We start from the raw sequence: 15,884 nt of genomic DNA, 5'->3' as shown, positions 1-15,884 counted from the left end.
AGTTCAATTACATTTATTTTCTGAAACAACCCATTTACTCACAGTCACTGGTCCAATCACATCATACCAGAGTTCTCACAATGTTGTCTTCCCTCTTCTCTAGCCCAAACCTCGCTATCATCTCTGCTCCTCCTTCTGCCCACTTCTCCCTCTTTTCTTCTCTCTCATCACCCTACCGATTCCCCTTCCTCATCTTGAAACTCCTCTAAATTGCATCACTGTCTCAACTTTTTCCTCTCCTCTTCCTCTACCTCTTCTCGAATGTCCTCCCTTTTTTTTCTAAACCATTTATCCTCTCCTGCCCCGGCCTGCTTTGGGTGGAGGTGCTGTCTTGGGTCCTGGTTGAAACAGTTGCATTTGGAGCTCTGTGTTGCTTGTCTTGATTGGCAGATGTTCCCAGCCTATTACTGGGCAGGTGTCTGTTGTACTGGAAGGTGTTAGTGTAGATAGGCTCGTCTGTGGATGACATCATTGAATTTAGATCAGCCCATCTCTTTTAACTCAGCTAACCTTAGACCAGTTATTTTTTCCCAAATCAAAATATTTTCAATATACAGCACTGACAAAAGCATTGTGTTTATGGAGGTACAATATAATATGATATTCGATCATACCTGGTTTGTCGGATCTTGACCTCTTGTATATGTATACAATCACAGCCAGCACACATACAAGAAGCACGGCTGAGAACAGAGACGCAGTGACTATAACCCACAGTGCTAGCCCTGTGTTTACAGGAGATATGAGGTCCGGGTTCTCAGACGAACTGTTGGTCAGAGTCACATTCTGGAAACCTTGCCCTGATAAAACAAAAAACGAAAAATCTATATTCATGTTTTCAATACTTCATTGTTGACTGCATATTCTATGTTGCAGAGGTATTTGATGTGAGTCCATTCAATACAGTATTTGTGTATTTCTATAGAAATATATCTCCAGGCTGTTCTGCCTCCGCCTTCTATCAAGCCCTGTGTAACCAAGAGGTCTTTACTGTTTACTGAATGGTTGGCAAGAGGAAGGTTAGACCTACGAATGACTCAGACCTAAGAATAGCAGCGCTGACCTGTGAGGTTGACTGAGGTTTCAGACGGGTGTGATTCACCCAGCTCCAGGACACGCAGGGTAACAGTGTGAATCCTGATGGTATTAGTGCCCAGGGAGATCACGCTGCAGGTGTAAGTCCCTGAATCTCCCAGGTGGAGATTCTCCATGCTCAGGGATCCATTCCCTTGGATCCGGGTCCTGTTGTTACCAAAGACCTTGACAGTTGGCTTGGGGACACCCGGGATCTGATGGATGATGGCCACCATCTTGCTTTTACCTGATTGATTGTATTTCCATTCGAGACGACTTAGTTTTCCAATCACCTCACTAGGAACGGTTAGCAGAATGGATTGACCCGCAAAAGCGATCCTCTCAACCACACCCAACACCCCTGGTAGTCCTGCAGGAAGGAATGTGTGTGCGTGTTGGATTGGATTAAACATTTTGTGTCCAGTTTCTCAGAAAAAATGCCAATAAAGATGAAGTCACATCAGATGAATAGGTAGGGGAAAGGATGAGTAATCTACCACTGTGTCAAATGCCTCTCAGCCAACAGTGTGAACAGAACAAGAACTCGGTCGCTACCTTGCTCTGCAATCAAGAGCAAACTAAGCATATATGAACATATATGTGAACACATATTCAGCCACTCTTGGAGGACAATGGAAACGGAACTTAGAATCGGATTGAATCTGATCGCGATTAGAAATCTAATCCCAAACCAGGGCTCAGATCTTGAAACATGGGTCTAAAAAGATAACCGAGTATTTCCCACTTCAGATTAGAGAATATTGTGCATAAATGGCATAAAATAAGCAAAGGCATTTGAAAAATACATTAAAAGGACAAAACTAGATCAGTCCATTATATCCTCACTGTACCATCCTATACCACTTTACTGTAGCATCTTCCAACCCAAGTCCAACCAGTCAGTCAGCCAATCAACCAACCAACCAACCAACCAAAAAACCAACCAACCAACCAACCAACCAACCAATCCATCTCACCTTTACCGTGGAGGAGCAGGAATGTGAGGAAGACCATGGTCTCATGGGGCCTCATCGTTAAAGGAGCTAGTCAGAGGATAATGTCAGTGTCTTCAGAGTCTGGTTGACAGTGTTATGCCCCCTCTCTCTTTTCCCCCTCTCACCTCAATCACACTATCTGATCACTGTACCGGGGTGCTATATCGCTCTACTTCCCATGCCACTGCTGTCGTGTCTTATAGAAACCACTACCTTTTTGCATGCTAAACCACAAAATGTTTTCTCTTTATTTGTATAGAGTTCACCACTGCTTCGCACATTGAGACGCCCACCCTGGTTTCCTGTCTGGTATTACAGGTTTCCGTGACACAATGCTGCCTCTGCAACATTAGCAAAGTAATATGGCGATGTGCATTTCCCTTTGAAAATACCATTGCACATAGGACTAATGTTTACACCGTTCTTAATATAGCCTTAATTGGGGACTTGTTCTGTGCAGACAAGTCAAGTCATGTTGCTCAGGACATCACTTCACTGCATTTGTATTGCCTCAACGATGGGTGAGTGGGTGCCAGTGCATTGTCACTGTTTGAATGCGGCCTACATTGGCCACCACATAATTGAGTAATTTTTTTTGCCCTATAGTCATCTTGATTCATATGCCATAATTCATTCCACACCGATGCTGCCCCTTTCCACAATAATTCATTCAAATAACACTAATTTATATAACTTAATATTCACTGACCAATAATTTGATTGATGAGAGCAATGCATTGACCAATTGAATCAGGTTAGATCAGTGATAACTTCAATGACCGGACGAGAGAAGGAGGCATTTGCAAAGTATTCCAACAGGGTAGGGTGACAAGTTCTTACCTGGTACGTCACATGACTGCGACGGTGGGATTGGTCTGGGTCTCGTTTCGATGACGTAAGACACAGACTCGCCAGCTGACAGCTCAACAACGTTGTTTCCAGAATGAGAATAACAACAAAATAACAGACATTCTCACGTTTTTGCGGACTATTTTGTTATTTGAATATGAACTGAAATCAACACACTTTAACTGAAGCTATTCGATAGGTTCCAGGCCGTAGTTTTCTCTGATAAACATCATGTCGTTTCTTGTGGACTCAGTGATCATGTTCACCTCACAGGTACGTCAACCAACTAGCTATGCTAAGAACTACAAACCAGCGACAATGCACTGCCACTATTAGCCAATTGTAATGCATGTGTTTCGATACCTGAAGTTCTGAGATGTATCTAGCTAGCTAGCTGGATGGGCAACGTTCTTTCTGTTAGCTAACCCGAAAACCTTCCTACCCTATCCAGGTGCTGTTCTTTGGCTTTGGATGGCTGTTCTTCATGCGGCAGCTGTTCAAAGACTATGAGGTATGCTGCTTTTATAAACACATATCGATATGGTGGAAAACACGTTGCTCTGTATCTGGGGGGTCCAAAAGCTCCGGTGCAGGGCGTACGTGCCATACTGATTCAGTGGCCCCACAAAGAACGGTGTTTCTCTGTCTCATTAACACGATCACTATGTCCTATGGACTCGACTTGTCAATAAACGTCATACAGTCTAGGCCCACCAGACCTAGTTAGGATACTAGAACGATCCTGTGAGAAACTGACTGATTGAGCTGATAGCTAGATCCTCTGTACAGTCCTATGGACAGGTAATGAAATGGGACTGTAAAGAGGAGGGTGCTATCTGGCGAGCATACAGTTGGCAGTGTGCTTGTGTGATTTGTTTCCAGTGCAACCACAGAGTGGCCTTAACACAGCGGTTATGTTTCGGTCCCAGGTGCGTCAGTATATCGTCCAGGTGGTTTTCTCAATCACATTTGCGTTTTCCTGCACCATGTTTGAGCTCATCATCTTCGAAATACTGGGTGCCTTAAGTACGAGGTAAGTTGGAAATTGGTCAATGGCTCCGTTTTGTCTTGCAGCTGTGACATCAAGGCCAGTGCTTTTGGCTTTGATATGTTTGTCAATTTCAGCATCAACAAAGTACGAGTTTGATACTTTGTTAAAGATACTGCTTCTGTTAATGCTATAGCTGAAATGATGTAGCTAACCATTGCCTATACCGTGGTATTGTACCCTAGCCCTACAGTATTTCTTTTAATGTGTCTGTATTTGTCTCCCCCAGTTCCAGGTATTTCCATTGGAAGCTGAACCTGTATGTGATTCTGTTGGTCCTAATCTTCGTGGTGCCTTTCTATATTGGCTACTTTGTCGTCAGCAACATACGCCTGTGTAAGTTTTTCTACCAATTCAGCATCATTCTAACAGGTGCCATTGAATTAACTTAGGCATTCTACTGTATATCATTTTGAGCCCCATTTAGAATTGAACATGCTCACTTTGTGGTGTGTTTGTGTTCAGTGCAGAGACAGAAGCTGCTCTTTGCCTGTGTCGTCTGGTTTACCTTCATGTACTTCTTCTGGAAGTTGGGGGACCCTTTCCCCATCCTCAGTCCCAAACATGGTGGGTGAGAGAGAATGTGTGAAAGAGAGAGTGTGAGAGAGGGAGAGCATATTGCTAACCCCTTTCCAATGCTTTCAGATGTACATGAAGTGTCTAGGGTAACGGGCTAGTGGTCAGTTTGGAATGAGGTGTGTGGTTTCATCCTGTGCTTGTTGTCTTCACCTCAGGCATCCTGTCTATTGAGCAGCTGATCAGTCGTGTCGGGGTCATAGGGGTCACGCTCATGGCTCTACTGTCTGGCTTTGGCGCTGTCAACTGTCCCTACACCTACATGTCCTACTTCCTCAGGTGAGTCACGTGACTCACAGCCCCCCTCTAACAACTACATGACCCACAATTCATTCACATGACTCACAATCCCCCTTTAACAACTACATTACCAACAATTATGCCCCCCTCCCATTCCCCCTCCATGACTAGCAGTATCCATACATTCATTCTCCAACTGCCTTTATATTCATGTGATGTTTAGTTTTTTGTTGCATTTGTTCTCCACAGAAATGTGACTGAGGGTGATATCTTCGCCCTGGAGAGGAGGCTGCTCCAAACTATGGACATGATCGTGAGCAAGAAGAAACGGTGAGAGAGGAGGGTCTGTCCAGATAGATAGATAGATAGAGATGCACGAGCGACCCTAGCACGGTAAAACCTGTGGTGTTTGGTCTTGTGTCGTTTATCCTCTGCCACTGTGTGATGTCATTGTGTGTGTGTGTGTGTGTGTGTGTGTGTGTGTGTGTGTGTGTGTGTGTGTGTGTGTGTGTGAGTGTGTGTGTGTGTGTGTGTGTGTGTGTGTGTGTGTGTTCTGTCCACCTAGCATCGCCGTGACACTGAGGCAGATGAATCAGCGTGGGGAGGACCAGAACAAACAGACAGGATTCTGGGGCATGATTAAGAGCGTCACCTCGTCACCTTCGGGCAGCGAGAGTATCCTTCACAGTCACACTCACACTCACATAAACACTCACCATAATAGGAGAAAGTGTGAATGTGTGTGCAAAAAAGTAGTCCTCTGTACTCGGCCTCCTGGTCTTCACTGACACGTCCCACAATAGCAGAATCGTCCGAGAACTTACACAGATCGCAAGTATCTGTGTTGTGCCTACAGTCTGAGAACTGTCCCCTGGGGGGCGCTAGTGCTGCTCACCACCCAGTCCGACACACATCCCTGCAGCCATACAAACTGTGGCCTGTTGGTCAGGTAGTTCGTGATCCAGGAAACAATGAGGGAGTCCACCTGCATCCTCAGCAGCTTATCCGCAAGTAGTAAGGGCTGTATGGTGTTAAATGCACTGGAGAAGTCAAAGAACATGACCCTCACAGTGCTGCCAGCCTTATCAAAATGATTTAAATGAGTGAATATGGAAGTGAAGTTTCCTTGACCCCTCTCTCCAGACTTGTCTCTGATCCAGCAGGAAGTGGATGCGTTGGAGGAGCTGAGTCGCCAGCTCTTCCTAGAGACGGTGGACCTGCAGGCCACCAAGGTAACACACACACACACACACACACACACACACACACACACACACACACACACACACACACACACGCTCTATGAGTTTGCGATAGTCGGTTTCACAGGATGGTAGAAGTTGGAGATGTTTCTCATGTTGGACATTGGGCAGGGTGTTGTGGTGTTTGTAGATTCTTACTCTTGTAAAGTTGATCTTTTATCTCTCTTTTCACTCTCTTCTGTTCTGGTCTTCAGGAGCGTATTGAGTACTCTAAGACATTCCAGGGGAAATACTTCAACTTCCTGGGTTATTTCTTCTCCATCTACTGTGTGTGGAAGATCTTCATGGTGAGAGTCTCAAGACGGACGGATACCGTCTTTAAAGCACATTGTCTGATGTCAGGTTGTAGAGCCATCAGGTAGGTTGCCGTAGACATTTCCATTGTGACCCCTGTGCTGTTTGTCCCTACAAGGCCACCATAAATATTGTGTTTGACCGTGTGGGGAAGACTGATCCAGTGACGAGGGGGATTGAGATCACTGTTAACTGGCTGGGCATCCAGTTTGACGTAAGTCCTTCTTCACACACACACACACACACACACACACACACACACACACTTTGGCCGGGCATAAGAGAGTCACATGTCACACAGCACTTCTCCAGTGAAGTTAATTATTTTCAGCCCATAAAAGTCTATTTCTGCAATAAAGCTGTTACTGATTAATCTTTTTTCCAGTAATGATTTGATGGACCTGTCATATCTCTCTCTCTCTCTCTCTCTCTCTCTCTCTCTCTCGCACACACACACACACACACGCACACACACACACTCGCACGCACTTTCCCTCGCTGTTGTAACCACTCTTCAGCGTGTCTTTAATGTTCTCTGAAAGAGCTGGTCAAGTTGTGGTCAAGTGTTCCCTATGCGTCAGTCCCAGGGGGGAATCACAAGGCCATGCAGTGACGTGTTCAGTGACGTGTTCTTCTCCTCTGCAGGTGAAGTTCTTTTCTCAGCACATCTCCTTCATCCTAGTGGGCATCATCATCGTCACCTCCATCCGAGGCCTTCTGATCACGCTCACTAAGGTAACCCACCTATGGTCCAGGAAGTCAGTCTACGTGTCACTACCAATCACATTGGCCTGATGTAATGTCAGCATTACTTTTTTTTTTTTTTTTTTTTTTTTTACTATTTCTACAGATGTGGATGTAGACCATTTACTTATTTAGTTTTGCTCTCTTTCTCTCTCTCTCTCTCTCTTTCTCTCTCTCTCTCTCTCTTCCCTTCTCTCTCTAGTTCTTCTATGCCATATCCAGCAGCAAGTCGTCCAATGTTATAGTACTGGTCCTGGCTCAAATCATGGTGAGTATGCATGTTATATGCAAGTTTTATAAAACAGAGCTTTGGGAATGGGTGTATACAGTCTAATATTCTCTCTCTTCTCTCTCCCCCTACTCCATTCCTTTCTGATATTCTCTCTTTCTCTCTCCCACCTCTCCTCTCTCCCCCCCTCCCCCCTCCCCCCTCCTCTCAGGGGATGTACTTTGTCTCATCTGTTCTCCTGATGCGTATGAGTATGCCTCTGGAGTATCGTTCTATCGTCACCGAGGTCCTGGGTGAACTGCAGTTCAACTTCTACCACCGCTGGTTCGACGTCATCTTCCTCGTCAGTGCTCTCTCCAGCATCCTCTTCCTCTACCTCGCCCACAAGCAGGCACCGGAGAAGCACATGACCCCCTGACCCCCCCCTCCACAGACAGCCTGAACTTGACCCCTTTTGACCCCTATCCTGACCTCTACCCTGGGAGTTCAGGGATGTCCAGAACTTTGAGTTGAATTCCCTCTCTTTTTAATGAAATCTCTTGTTCTGTCTGTGCTGTGTAGGAGGAGCTTTGGTCTGTACTTCCTGAATCAGGAATGGCCAATAAATGGACAAGTGGCTCGTGGCTTAATGAGTCGTGTAGTAAAAACCGCAGTACTTTGTATTGGGATGTAATTGCGCTGGGCAAATACTTGAGGATCAGTGATTCATTGTGATGTTGCCCTGTTGGCCAGATAATCTGTCTAGCCTTGAAGGTAGATTCTGGGATATGACGTCATAGCAAAACTAGCAGGGGACCACAGACTAGAGAATAGAGGGTGTTGCAACAGAGCAAGTTGAATGTGATTGGCGCATGAGCTCTGCCATGTTATACCGGAGGGAGTTGACCCTCTGGTTCGCTCCTGTTCCCCAAAATATCTTTGATCTTTGTTTCTCTGGTTTCACGGCGTGATGTCATATCCCAGAGTCTACCATTTTAAAGTAAATCTGACCACAGCGGAACTCACATACACAGCACACCGCACACAGCACCACCCTGCTTTACTGCCAGCAGGGACATGGTTTTATGAAGGCTTATAATGGGTTACAAAGATGCTTCCTGCACCATCACTATTCTAAAGGACTATGTTCTATTGTTGACAAAAATAATAAGCAAGGTTATACATAAAACATACATCTTCAACACTATCTACAGTATCCTCCAATGTCTTTTATGGTAAGGTCAGCATCTCTTTTGGGGCCTGGTCTGTCTATGCCAGGCAAGTGGCATTGTTGGTGAATGTATGTGCATACCTACTGTGCTTCACTAAAACAGTGCTTTCACACAAGTGAGATTGCTTTCAAATAAATCAACTTTTTTGGCCATTACAGTATGTGTATTATGTGTGTGTGTGCGTGTTATCATACATTGAACATAATAATGACGTCTAGACACAAAACTGAGATAGCTTAGCTTAGTTTTAATTCCTTTAAAATGAGAATTGAGTTGGAAGACTCAATGATTCTCCAATTAATAAAAATGACGAATAAAGTGAAAAACCCATTTACATTCACAAATGGCCATTATTTTGTCATTTTATTAACTACACTATACAATATGGATAACAAGAGTTTTTATTATGGCATATTGCATCAATACATTTACTACAGTATGGCAGCATTTACGCTTTAAGCATTTACGCTTACTAGCAGAACTCTACTTCCTCAGTCTGGGCAGGTATTGTTAAACAAGGTCAGGGATCAGAGGCTGTTGGTCAAAGCCCTTAAACAGACCAATAAATAGATTGTTGTTCAGTCGTGCTTTTAGTTAGTGTAGGTAGCCATGATAGCTTAAACCTCCTGCCTCTTTTACAAGCCAATCAAATGCATTTTTGTTCAAGTTCACAGCTCTTTCATAGATGTCTTCTTCACTCATTATCCAGCAAGATCCAAGGGTTGATGAGGAGATGCTGGGAAAGGTCAGGAAGTTGCTTCTGATTGGAGGTGGCTCAGAATCTCTCGTCTTCACTGGAGCTGGATGAAGAGGATGGCGCCTGAGGAAGACGTAGAGAGAGAGAGAGAGAGTCAAAACATTGACGATGAAACAAAAGGTTGTCTTGACGATGAAACAAAAGGTTTCATCTATTGCATTCAGAATCTATGTAAAGGGATAGTTCACTAAAATTCCGTATTCGGTTCCTTACCTTGAAAAGAGTCTATGGACAAGGACAGACTTCAACACACACTTTGGTTTTGTTGATCTGGGCACTGTCACTCACCGCTACCTGATTTTTAACCAAAGAACTATGGAAGTCGATGGACCCTAAATTAGCATATTGTAAATGTCATGGCAAAATCATCCCGACTTATCTGAAAGTAATCAATGATTTAAATAATAATTACCTGATTTAAATGACTTTGAGATTATTCTCGTATAACATTTCAAACATGCTAATTTTGATTCAATTGAACTCCATTGGTTTTTGGTGAGGGACAGTGCCTAGATGAACAGAACCAAAGTGGGGATTTAAGTCTTTCCTTGTCCATAGACAACTTTGAGGATAAGGAACCAAATATGTAATTTGGGTGAACTATCCCTTTAATCTGGTCCAGAAACAACCAAGGCATTTTCTGCTACTCACTCTCTCTCGTGTCTGAGCAGGTGGGGTGTCAGGCCTAGCTGCCTCCTCCTTCTTTTCCTCCTTCTTTTCCTCCTCTTCTTCCTTTCTCTTCTCCTCCTTCTTCTCCTCTTCTTCCTTTCTCTTCTCCTCTTCTTCCTCTCTCTTCTCTCTCTCCTCCTCCTTCTTCTTCTTCTCCTCCTCTTCTTCTCTCTTCTCTCTCTCCTCCTCCTTCTTCTCCTCTTCTTCCTCTCTCTCCTCCTCCTCCCTGACCTCCTCTAGGGTGGTAGGAGTGTGGCTTCGAGCCGGGGAGGGTGGGGCGAGGAGCAAGGCTGTGATGGCAACCCCTTTCGCTTTCAGCTGGTCGTAGACGCGCTTCTCGGCCACTAGGAGAACCAGTGAGCTACCACTCTTGCGAATCAGCTCCACCACTTGCTCGTGGGTGCTGTTCTCCACGTTCACCCCGTCCACCTCCACCAATATGTCATTATCTTCCACACCTGCCCTGTCTGCCGCTCCGCCCCTTACCACCTGAGAGAGACGAGGCATTCAGGATCTCTCAACAGTTGTGAATGGTTGAAAATAATAATAATAATAATAATAATAATAATAATAATGCATTTATTTTGTATAGCGCTTTTCTCAGTACTCAGTAACAGTAAAAGGCTACATTTCATGCAAAGAACAAGAATAGATAGATACGTTTAAAAAGGTTAACAAAAGCACAGAAAAACAACAATAAAAAAACAGTTAAAGATTAAAAGCAAGTTTTGAAAGATGGGTTTTGAGGGATCGTTTGAAAGAGGAGAGAGTTGCTGAATGACAGTTCTATAGCATGCGTTCAGCCTTACCTCTTTGATGTACTGGCCAGAGACCCCCTGGATACCGTTGAGATGGAAGCCATATCCTGTGGGACTCTTCTCCATTTTACACAGTTTAGGCTTGAGCTCCGCCTCCACGGGGGCGGCGGGCTTGGGTGTGGCCACGGGGACAGGGGTGGGGACAGCGGTGGCGGCTGGGTAACTGGGCGGAAGAAGTGAGCCTCTCATCTCCTCCCAGAAGAGCATTGGAGACACGCCCCCCTGTGTGGAAGGTCACGATGTCACTCAGAATGTCTGTAGCCCAGAAGAACTGAACTGAACTTGACAAGGCCTTCTGTTACTCTGCTAATAATCCAACCTATTCAGACTTCTATCTTTACTCAAACAGGAGAGGACGAAGATATGCATATACAGTAAGAATATGCAACAACAACAACAACAACAACAGCAATAACAACAACAAAATACTCCCTGATAACATTGAATCTCATCATTAAACAGGCGTTACATCGTTTCCACTCTGATAGGAGAAGTGATTGACGCTAGTATGAGTATGCATCACGCAGCACTCACCATCTTGTACATGTTGTCAGTCTCTGCGTCGACCACCAGGAGGCAGCATTTGTTTCCACTCTGTCTGATCCGGTCCACCACCTGCTCATGAGTGCAGATGTTCACTTCTTCTCCGTCCACGGCAACCAGCCTGTCCATCTCCTTCAGTCCCGCCTTGTCGGCTGGGCTCCCTCTGTCAATGTCCTTGATGAAGTGGCCTGTAGGACAGGTTGAGTGACATACTGTCATTACATGTGATTATAACAATATAGCTGTGGATGCTGTTCTATCTGGAGTTGTTTCTGACAGGTTTATCATCTATCTTGACATTGTGTTCATGAGTCTGGCCCAAATGGATTGTCCATGAAAATAGCCTATTAGTTGATAATTGTGTTTAAGTTTTACTTTACAGAACACACACTCCTTCATATACTGTAGTATGCGCGCACTAACAGCACGCATGCATGCACGCATGCGCACACACACACACATACACACACACACACACACACACACACACACACACACACACACACACACACACACACACGCACACACACACACCTATCTTTTTTGGCTCTGCCCTGAGAAAGTAGCCATAACCGTCTGATCCTTTGGTCAAGTCGACGATGCGTGGCTTCTGTGGGAGGTGCTTCACTGTGGCTAGCCCCACCCCTAGCACCATCCGTTTGTTCTTGTAGAACCTGTCTGTGTCCTCGTCCACCAACAGGAACACGATACTGCAGCCCACCGCCTTGATCATGTCCACTATCTGGTCATGTGTTCTGCTCTCCACGTTCTCCCCATTGACCTCCACCAGACGGTCGTTGGTCTTGACCCCTGCCTTCTCGGCCACGCCCCCAGGGCTCACCTCTGTCATGAACACGCCCTGCTCACCTGAAGGAGGTAATGACATTAATGATTGAGAACAGAAAACCTGACTCCCTACATTTAAAAGTACTGTATACTGTACTGGAGAGGCTGGTGGAGGTAGAAATAGGAGGACGGGCTCATTGTAATGCATGGAATGGAATGAGAAATGGTATCAAACGTGTTCCATTCCATACATTACAATGAGCCCATTCTCCGATGTCTACCTCCACCAGCCTCCCTTGGTAGTACAGTATACAGCTAGAACAGCAATAGGAGGAAAAGGAGAAGATGGTGACAATGTGTTTTTATTTCTTGCTTGATCAACAAGTGATATGACTCAACAGACAATTCTAATCTAATCAGAGACGCCAACCTTTGCTGTCGCGAGATGAATTCTATCTCTCTCATCAGCCAAGATCAAAGAGATGAGCAAACAGATGATATATCTGCAGTTGTGGGTTGTCATGGTTGTTTATGGCTCGTTAGATGAATGCATTAGCTTAGCAGTGCCAGTGTTGCATAAAAAACCCCACGGCACTGCACCAGAGAAAAGCCTTTAAGAGTTTGCCCAAATAAAATCTGAATAAAATCGGAATAAAATCTGACGTGCCTCCGTTTTAGGAAGTCAAAGTTGTTTATTGTCACATACTCTGCAAGAAGACTAGTGGGATGCTTGGTTCACACTGAGCCTTAACATTGTGATACACAATTTAAGGGGGAGACAATTTTGTCCCCCTTTCTTCAAATGACCCTTCCCCCGACGGACCTTTCTGTGAAGTTTTACAAGCCCTCTGGAAGGTGTCAAAGCGGTGGGGTCATCTGAATAGAATTGATAAGATGTGGTCTCATTGTTTCTCGTTGCAAACAGCTCCTAATTTAAATACTATAGTCTATAAAAACAGAAGTAGGGGCACAGCTTCTCGCTCTTTTCATTTCTTCATTGTTCTGGTCAGAGCTCCAGGTTGTTGTTTGTGAGTACAGTAAACAGATCATGTGGTCTGTCTTTGTCTCTCTCTCCTGTGAATGGCTGGATATACATGAGGGAAAACCTTGGCTGTCTGATCATTTTCCCTTCCTCATGCAAACCGGACACCCAAGGTGGACAGATACCTACATGTTTAGATAATCTCCTCACCACTGCTTCTAGTTACGGTACAGCACCATATAATATGAAAGGTATGTGTGTGTACGTGTGTGTGTGTGTGTGTGTGTGTGCATGTGTGTGTGTGCTGTAAGTATACCAGTTTAATTAGGTTAGAGAAAGGCTGTTGGAAACCACAGAACACAGGAAACAAGAAGATAACACAAACAGGCTGTTGTTTCACTCTCTCTCTCTCTCCTCCCTCTCTCTCTCTCTCTCTCCTCCCTCTCTCTCTCTCTCTCTCTCTCTCTCTCTCCTCCCTCTCTCTCTCTCTCCTCTCTCCTCCCTCTCTCTCTCTCTCTCTCTCTCCTCCCTCTCTCTCTCTCTCCTCTCTCCTCCCTCTCTCTCTCTCTCTCTCTCTCCTCCCTCTCTCTCTCTCTCCTCTCTCCTCCCTCTCTCTCTCCTCCCTCTCTCTCTCTCTCTCTCTCTCTCTCTCTCTCTATCCATCATCTACCATTGAGGGTAGAATGTAACATTTCTCTATGAAGTATTTGCCTTGTAATACTTGTATATAAGTTTACAGTATTATTTACTTTTGATTAGTTCTCTTTGACTATTCTTGCACGAATCAGCACAAACTCAAAAATGTTTTATACATAGTGTTACTTAAATTACTTGGAGTGAGATTCTTAATATTAAGTTATGCTTTGCTATTAACAAAAAAAAAAATCTTTGCCAAACCGTATATTATAATTGCCATCCTATTAGGCCCTACACAATGCACATGTACAATAAAACTTAGGAAGTTTTATTGTACATGTACTTAGGAAGTTTTATTGTACATGTACATTGTGTAGGGCCTAATAGGATGGCAGTTATATAAGCTGAATAAACCGTATTATTGGATTCCCCCATCCTGCCCCACCCCTCTCACCACTGACTGAGCGCAGAGAGAAGCCATAGCTTCCGCTGGCCTTGACCAGGTAACAGAGTTTGGGTTTGGGTTCCGGTCCAGGCACCCCGTTCATGATGGACTGGGACTGGGTGGGCCGGGGGTGGGGGTCGGACAGGTCCACTCCCTCTTTCTTGGCCTGCTTATAGGAAGCCTCATCCAGGACGTGGAAGGAGACGGACGTGCTACTCCCTCTCACTAGGTTCACCACCTGACCAAGGACACACAGCAGAGGAGACAGGGTTAGGACACAGCATCGTAGCAGTAGCATCGTAGCAGTAGCATCGTAGCAGTAGCATCGTAGCAGTAGCATCGTAGCAGTAGCTTCATAGCAGTAGTATCATAGCAGTAGCATCGTAGCAGTAGCATCATAGCAATAGCATCATAGCAGTAGCATCATAGCAGTAGCATCATAGCAGTAGCATCGTAGCACGATTTGACTAGTAGACACATTGAACTTAGCTTTCTACCTCTACCCACTGTCCACCAAGCAACTAGCAAGATAGTGATACAAGCTATATCCATATTTCATACTTATACTCTTCCTATTCAGTCGCTTTTTTTTCTATAGTGGTGCCTCAGGGGTTTGATTTTTGTTGTTGTTATTGCCCCAGTCACTTAGCGTCCAACACCCCATGCTCACCAGTGGGTGTTCCATTCCATCCACATAGTTTCCGTTGACCCGTAAGATACGGTCTCCGTCCCGTAGGCCTGCCAGTTCGGCCGGACCGCCCATTTCCAGGTTCCGGATGAGATGCCCCTCTTCCCCATGCTCCACCCTCAGGAAGAAGCCGAAGCTCTGACCCTGTTTCTTACTCAGAGCGATCACCCTCGGCCTGTATCCAGACATGTCCTACAACAGAGAAGAGAGAGTTCATACACGCTCTCTCACACACACAAACACACACGCTCTCTCTCACACACACACACACACACACACACACACACACACACACACTCTCTGTCACACACACACACACACACACACACACACACACACACACACACACACACACACACACACGCACGCACCTGACAAATGACCTGATACTGTATCGCAATTTTCCACAGGCAGATATTGACTCATAGATACAATTGCTATAGATATGATGGTGAGGTGGGCACAGTATCAATGTTATTGTCCATATAAAACCAGATACACAGATAAGACATATACAGTACAGCCTAGGGTGGGTCTGAAGGACATGCTCTGATACTAGTGAGAGAAGGCCTCTGAAGGTTACATTCTACAGATCATTATCATTATCAATAATTTGTCAATCTGCCCCCCCCGCCCCACACACACACACACACACACACACACACACACACACACATACACACACACACACACACACACACACACACACACACACACACACACACACACACACACACTCTCTCTCTCTCTCTCTCTCTCTCTCACACACACACACACACACACACACACACACACACACACACACACACACACACACACACACACACCCAAGGGGTGGATCTCCAGCCTTGCAGGCGTTATGGTTTAACAGTGCAGCAAAGCGCTGACAGTGCCATAAGAACGTTAACCTTCCATGCACTGCTTGCATGACAGTTAATTGTTAACGCCAGGACCAGCTGAAGAAGAAAGGCCTCTTGGAACCTGAATGTCTACACTTTAACCCCCACAATAAAGAATGTCAACATAGGAATCCTTATA

At 45.1% G+C, this 15,884-nt stretch overlaps 3 protein-coding genes across 5 annotated transcripts; 1 reads left to right on the top strand and 2 right to left on the bottom strand.

The window, feature by feature from the left end:
- Window positions 1-35: 35 nt before the first annotated feature.
- On the bottom strand, window positions 36-2,921 carry LOC310812688 (uncharacterized protein). 2 transcript variants are annotated; one of them, XM_083681343.1, is made up of 4 exons: window positions 2,910-2,921; window positions 1,064-1,444; window positions 615-800; window positions 36-456 (listed from the first exon to the last, which is right to left on the bottom strand). In XM_083681343.1, exons 2-4 carry the CDS (start codon window positions 1,308-1,310, stop codon window positions 248-250), a joined length of 642 nt encoding a protein of 213 aa, XP_083537469.1. In that variant the 5' UTR covers window positions 1,311-1,444; window positions 2,910-2,921; the 3' UTR covers window positions 36-247. The 2 variants fall into 2 exon arrangements, with proteins under 2 accessions (XP_083537469.1, XP_083537468.1); XM_083681342.1 differs by lacking the exon at window positions 2,910-2,921 and adding an exon at window positions 2,052-2,145.
- Window positions 2,922-2,976: 55 nt separating this feature from the next.
- On the top strand, window positions 2,977-8,737 carry LOC310813627 (Golgi pH regulator). 2 transcript variants are annotated; one of them, XM_083682686.1, is made up of 14 exons: window positions 2,977-3,191; window positions 3,370-3,429; window positions 3,848-3,951; window positions 4,196-4,302; window positions 4,432-4,533; window positions 4,701-4,821; window positions 5,032-5,112; window positions 5,348-5,457; window positions 5,926-6,014; window positions 6,239-6,331; window positions 6,457-6,552; window positions 6,984-7,073; window positions 7,285-7,350; window positions 7,523-8,737. In XM_083682686.1, the coding sequence occupies exons 1-14, from the start codon at window positions 3,150-3,152 to the stop codon at window positions 7,727-7,729; spliced, it is 1,368 nt and encodes a 455-aa protein (XP_083538812.1). In that variant the 5' UTR covers window positions 2,977-3,149; the 3' UTR covers window positions 7,730-8,737. The 2 variants fall into 2 exon arrangements, with proteins under 2 accessions (XP_083538812.1, XP_083538813.1); XM_083682687.1 differs by lacking the exons at window positions 2,977-3,191; window positions 3,370-3,429; window positions 3,848-3,951 and having other exon boundaries at window positions 4,198-4,302; window positions 4,437-4,533; window positions 7,523-8,734.
- Window positions 8,738-9,297: 560 nt separating this feature from the next.
- pdzk1 (PDZ domain containing 1) lies at window positions 9,298-15,035 on the bottom strand (the record flags this gene model as incomplete). The annotated part of the gene is made up of 7 exons (XM_083682637.1): window positions 9,298-9,342; window positions 10,180-10,437; window positions 10,758-10,988; window positions 11,301-11,497; window positions 11,844-12,176; window positions 14,168-14,396; window positions 14,829-15,035. The coding sequence occupies 7 exons, from the start codon at window positions 15,033-15,035 to the stop codon at window positions 9,298-9,300; spliced, it is 1,500 nt and encodes a 499-aa protein (XP_083538763.1).
- Window positions 15,036-15,884: the final 849 nt, after the last annotated feature.

The sequence above is a fragment of the Argentina silus genome (assembly GCF_951799395.1).
Source record: "Argentina silus genome assembly, chromosome: 12".
Lineage (NCBI taxonomy): Eukaryota > Metazoa > Chordata > Actinopteri > Argentiniformes > Argentinidae > Argentina > Argentina silus.
The sequence above is the reverse complement of the archived record's forward strand: the minus strand, read 5'-3'. Positions and strand labels throughout refer to the sequence as shown.

Coding starts and splice junctions, on each gene's coding strand:
- LOC310812688 (XM_083681342.1), bottom strand. CDS start 2,106: ATGAGGCCCCATGAGACCATGGTCTTCCTCACATTCCTGCTCCTCCAC. Junction 1,445..2,051: donor CCTGCTCCTCCACGGTAAAG/GTGAGATGGATT, acceptor TCCTTCCTGCAG/GACTACCAGGGGTGTTGGGT. Junction 457..614: donor GTCAAGATCCGACAAACCAG/GTATGATCGAAT, acceptor TGTCATCCACAG/ACGAGCCTATCTACACTAAC.
- LOC310813627 (XM_083682686.1), top strand. CDS start 3,150: ATGTCGTTTCTTGTGGACTCAGTGATCATGTTCACCTCACAG. Junction 4,303..4,431: donor CGTCAGCAACATACGCCTGT/GTAAGTTTTTCT, acceptor GTTTGTGTTCAG/TGCAGAGACAGAAGCTGCTC. Junction 6,015..6,238: donor TGGACCTGCAGGCCACCAAG/GTAACACACACA, acceptor TCTGGTCTTCAG/GAGCGTATTGAGTACTCTAA.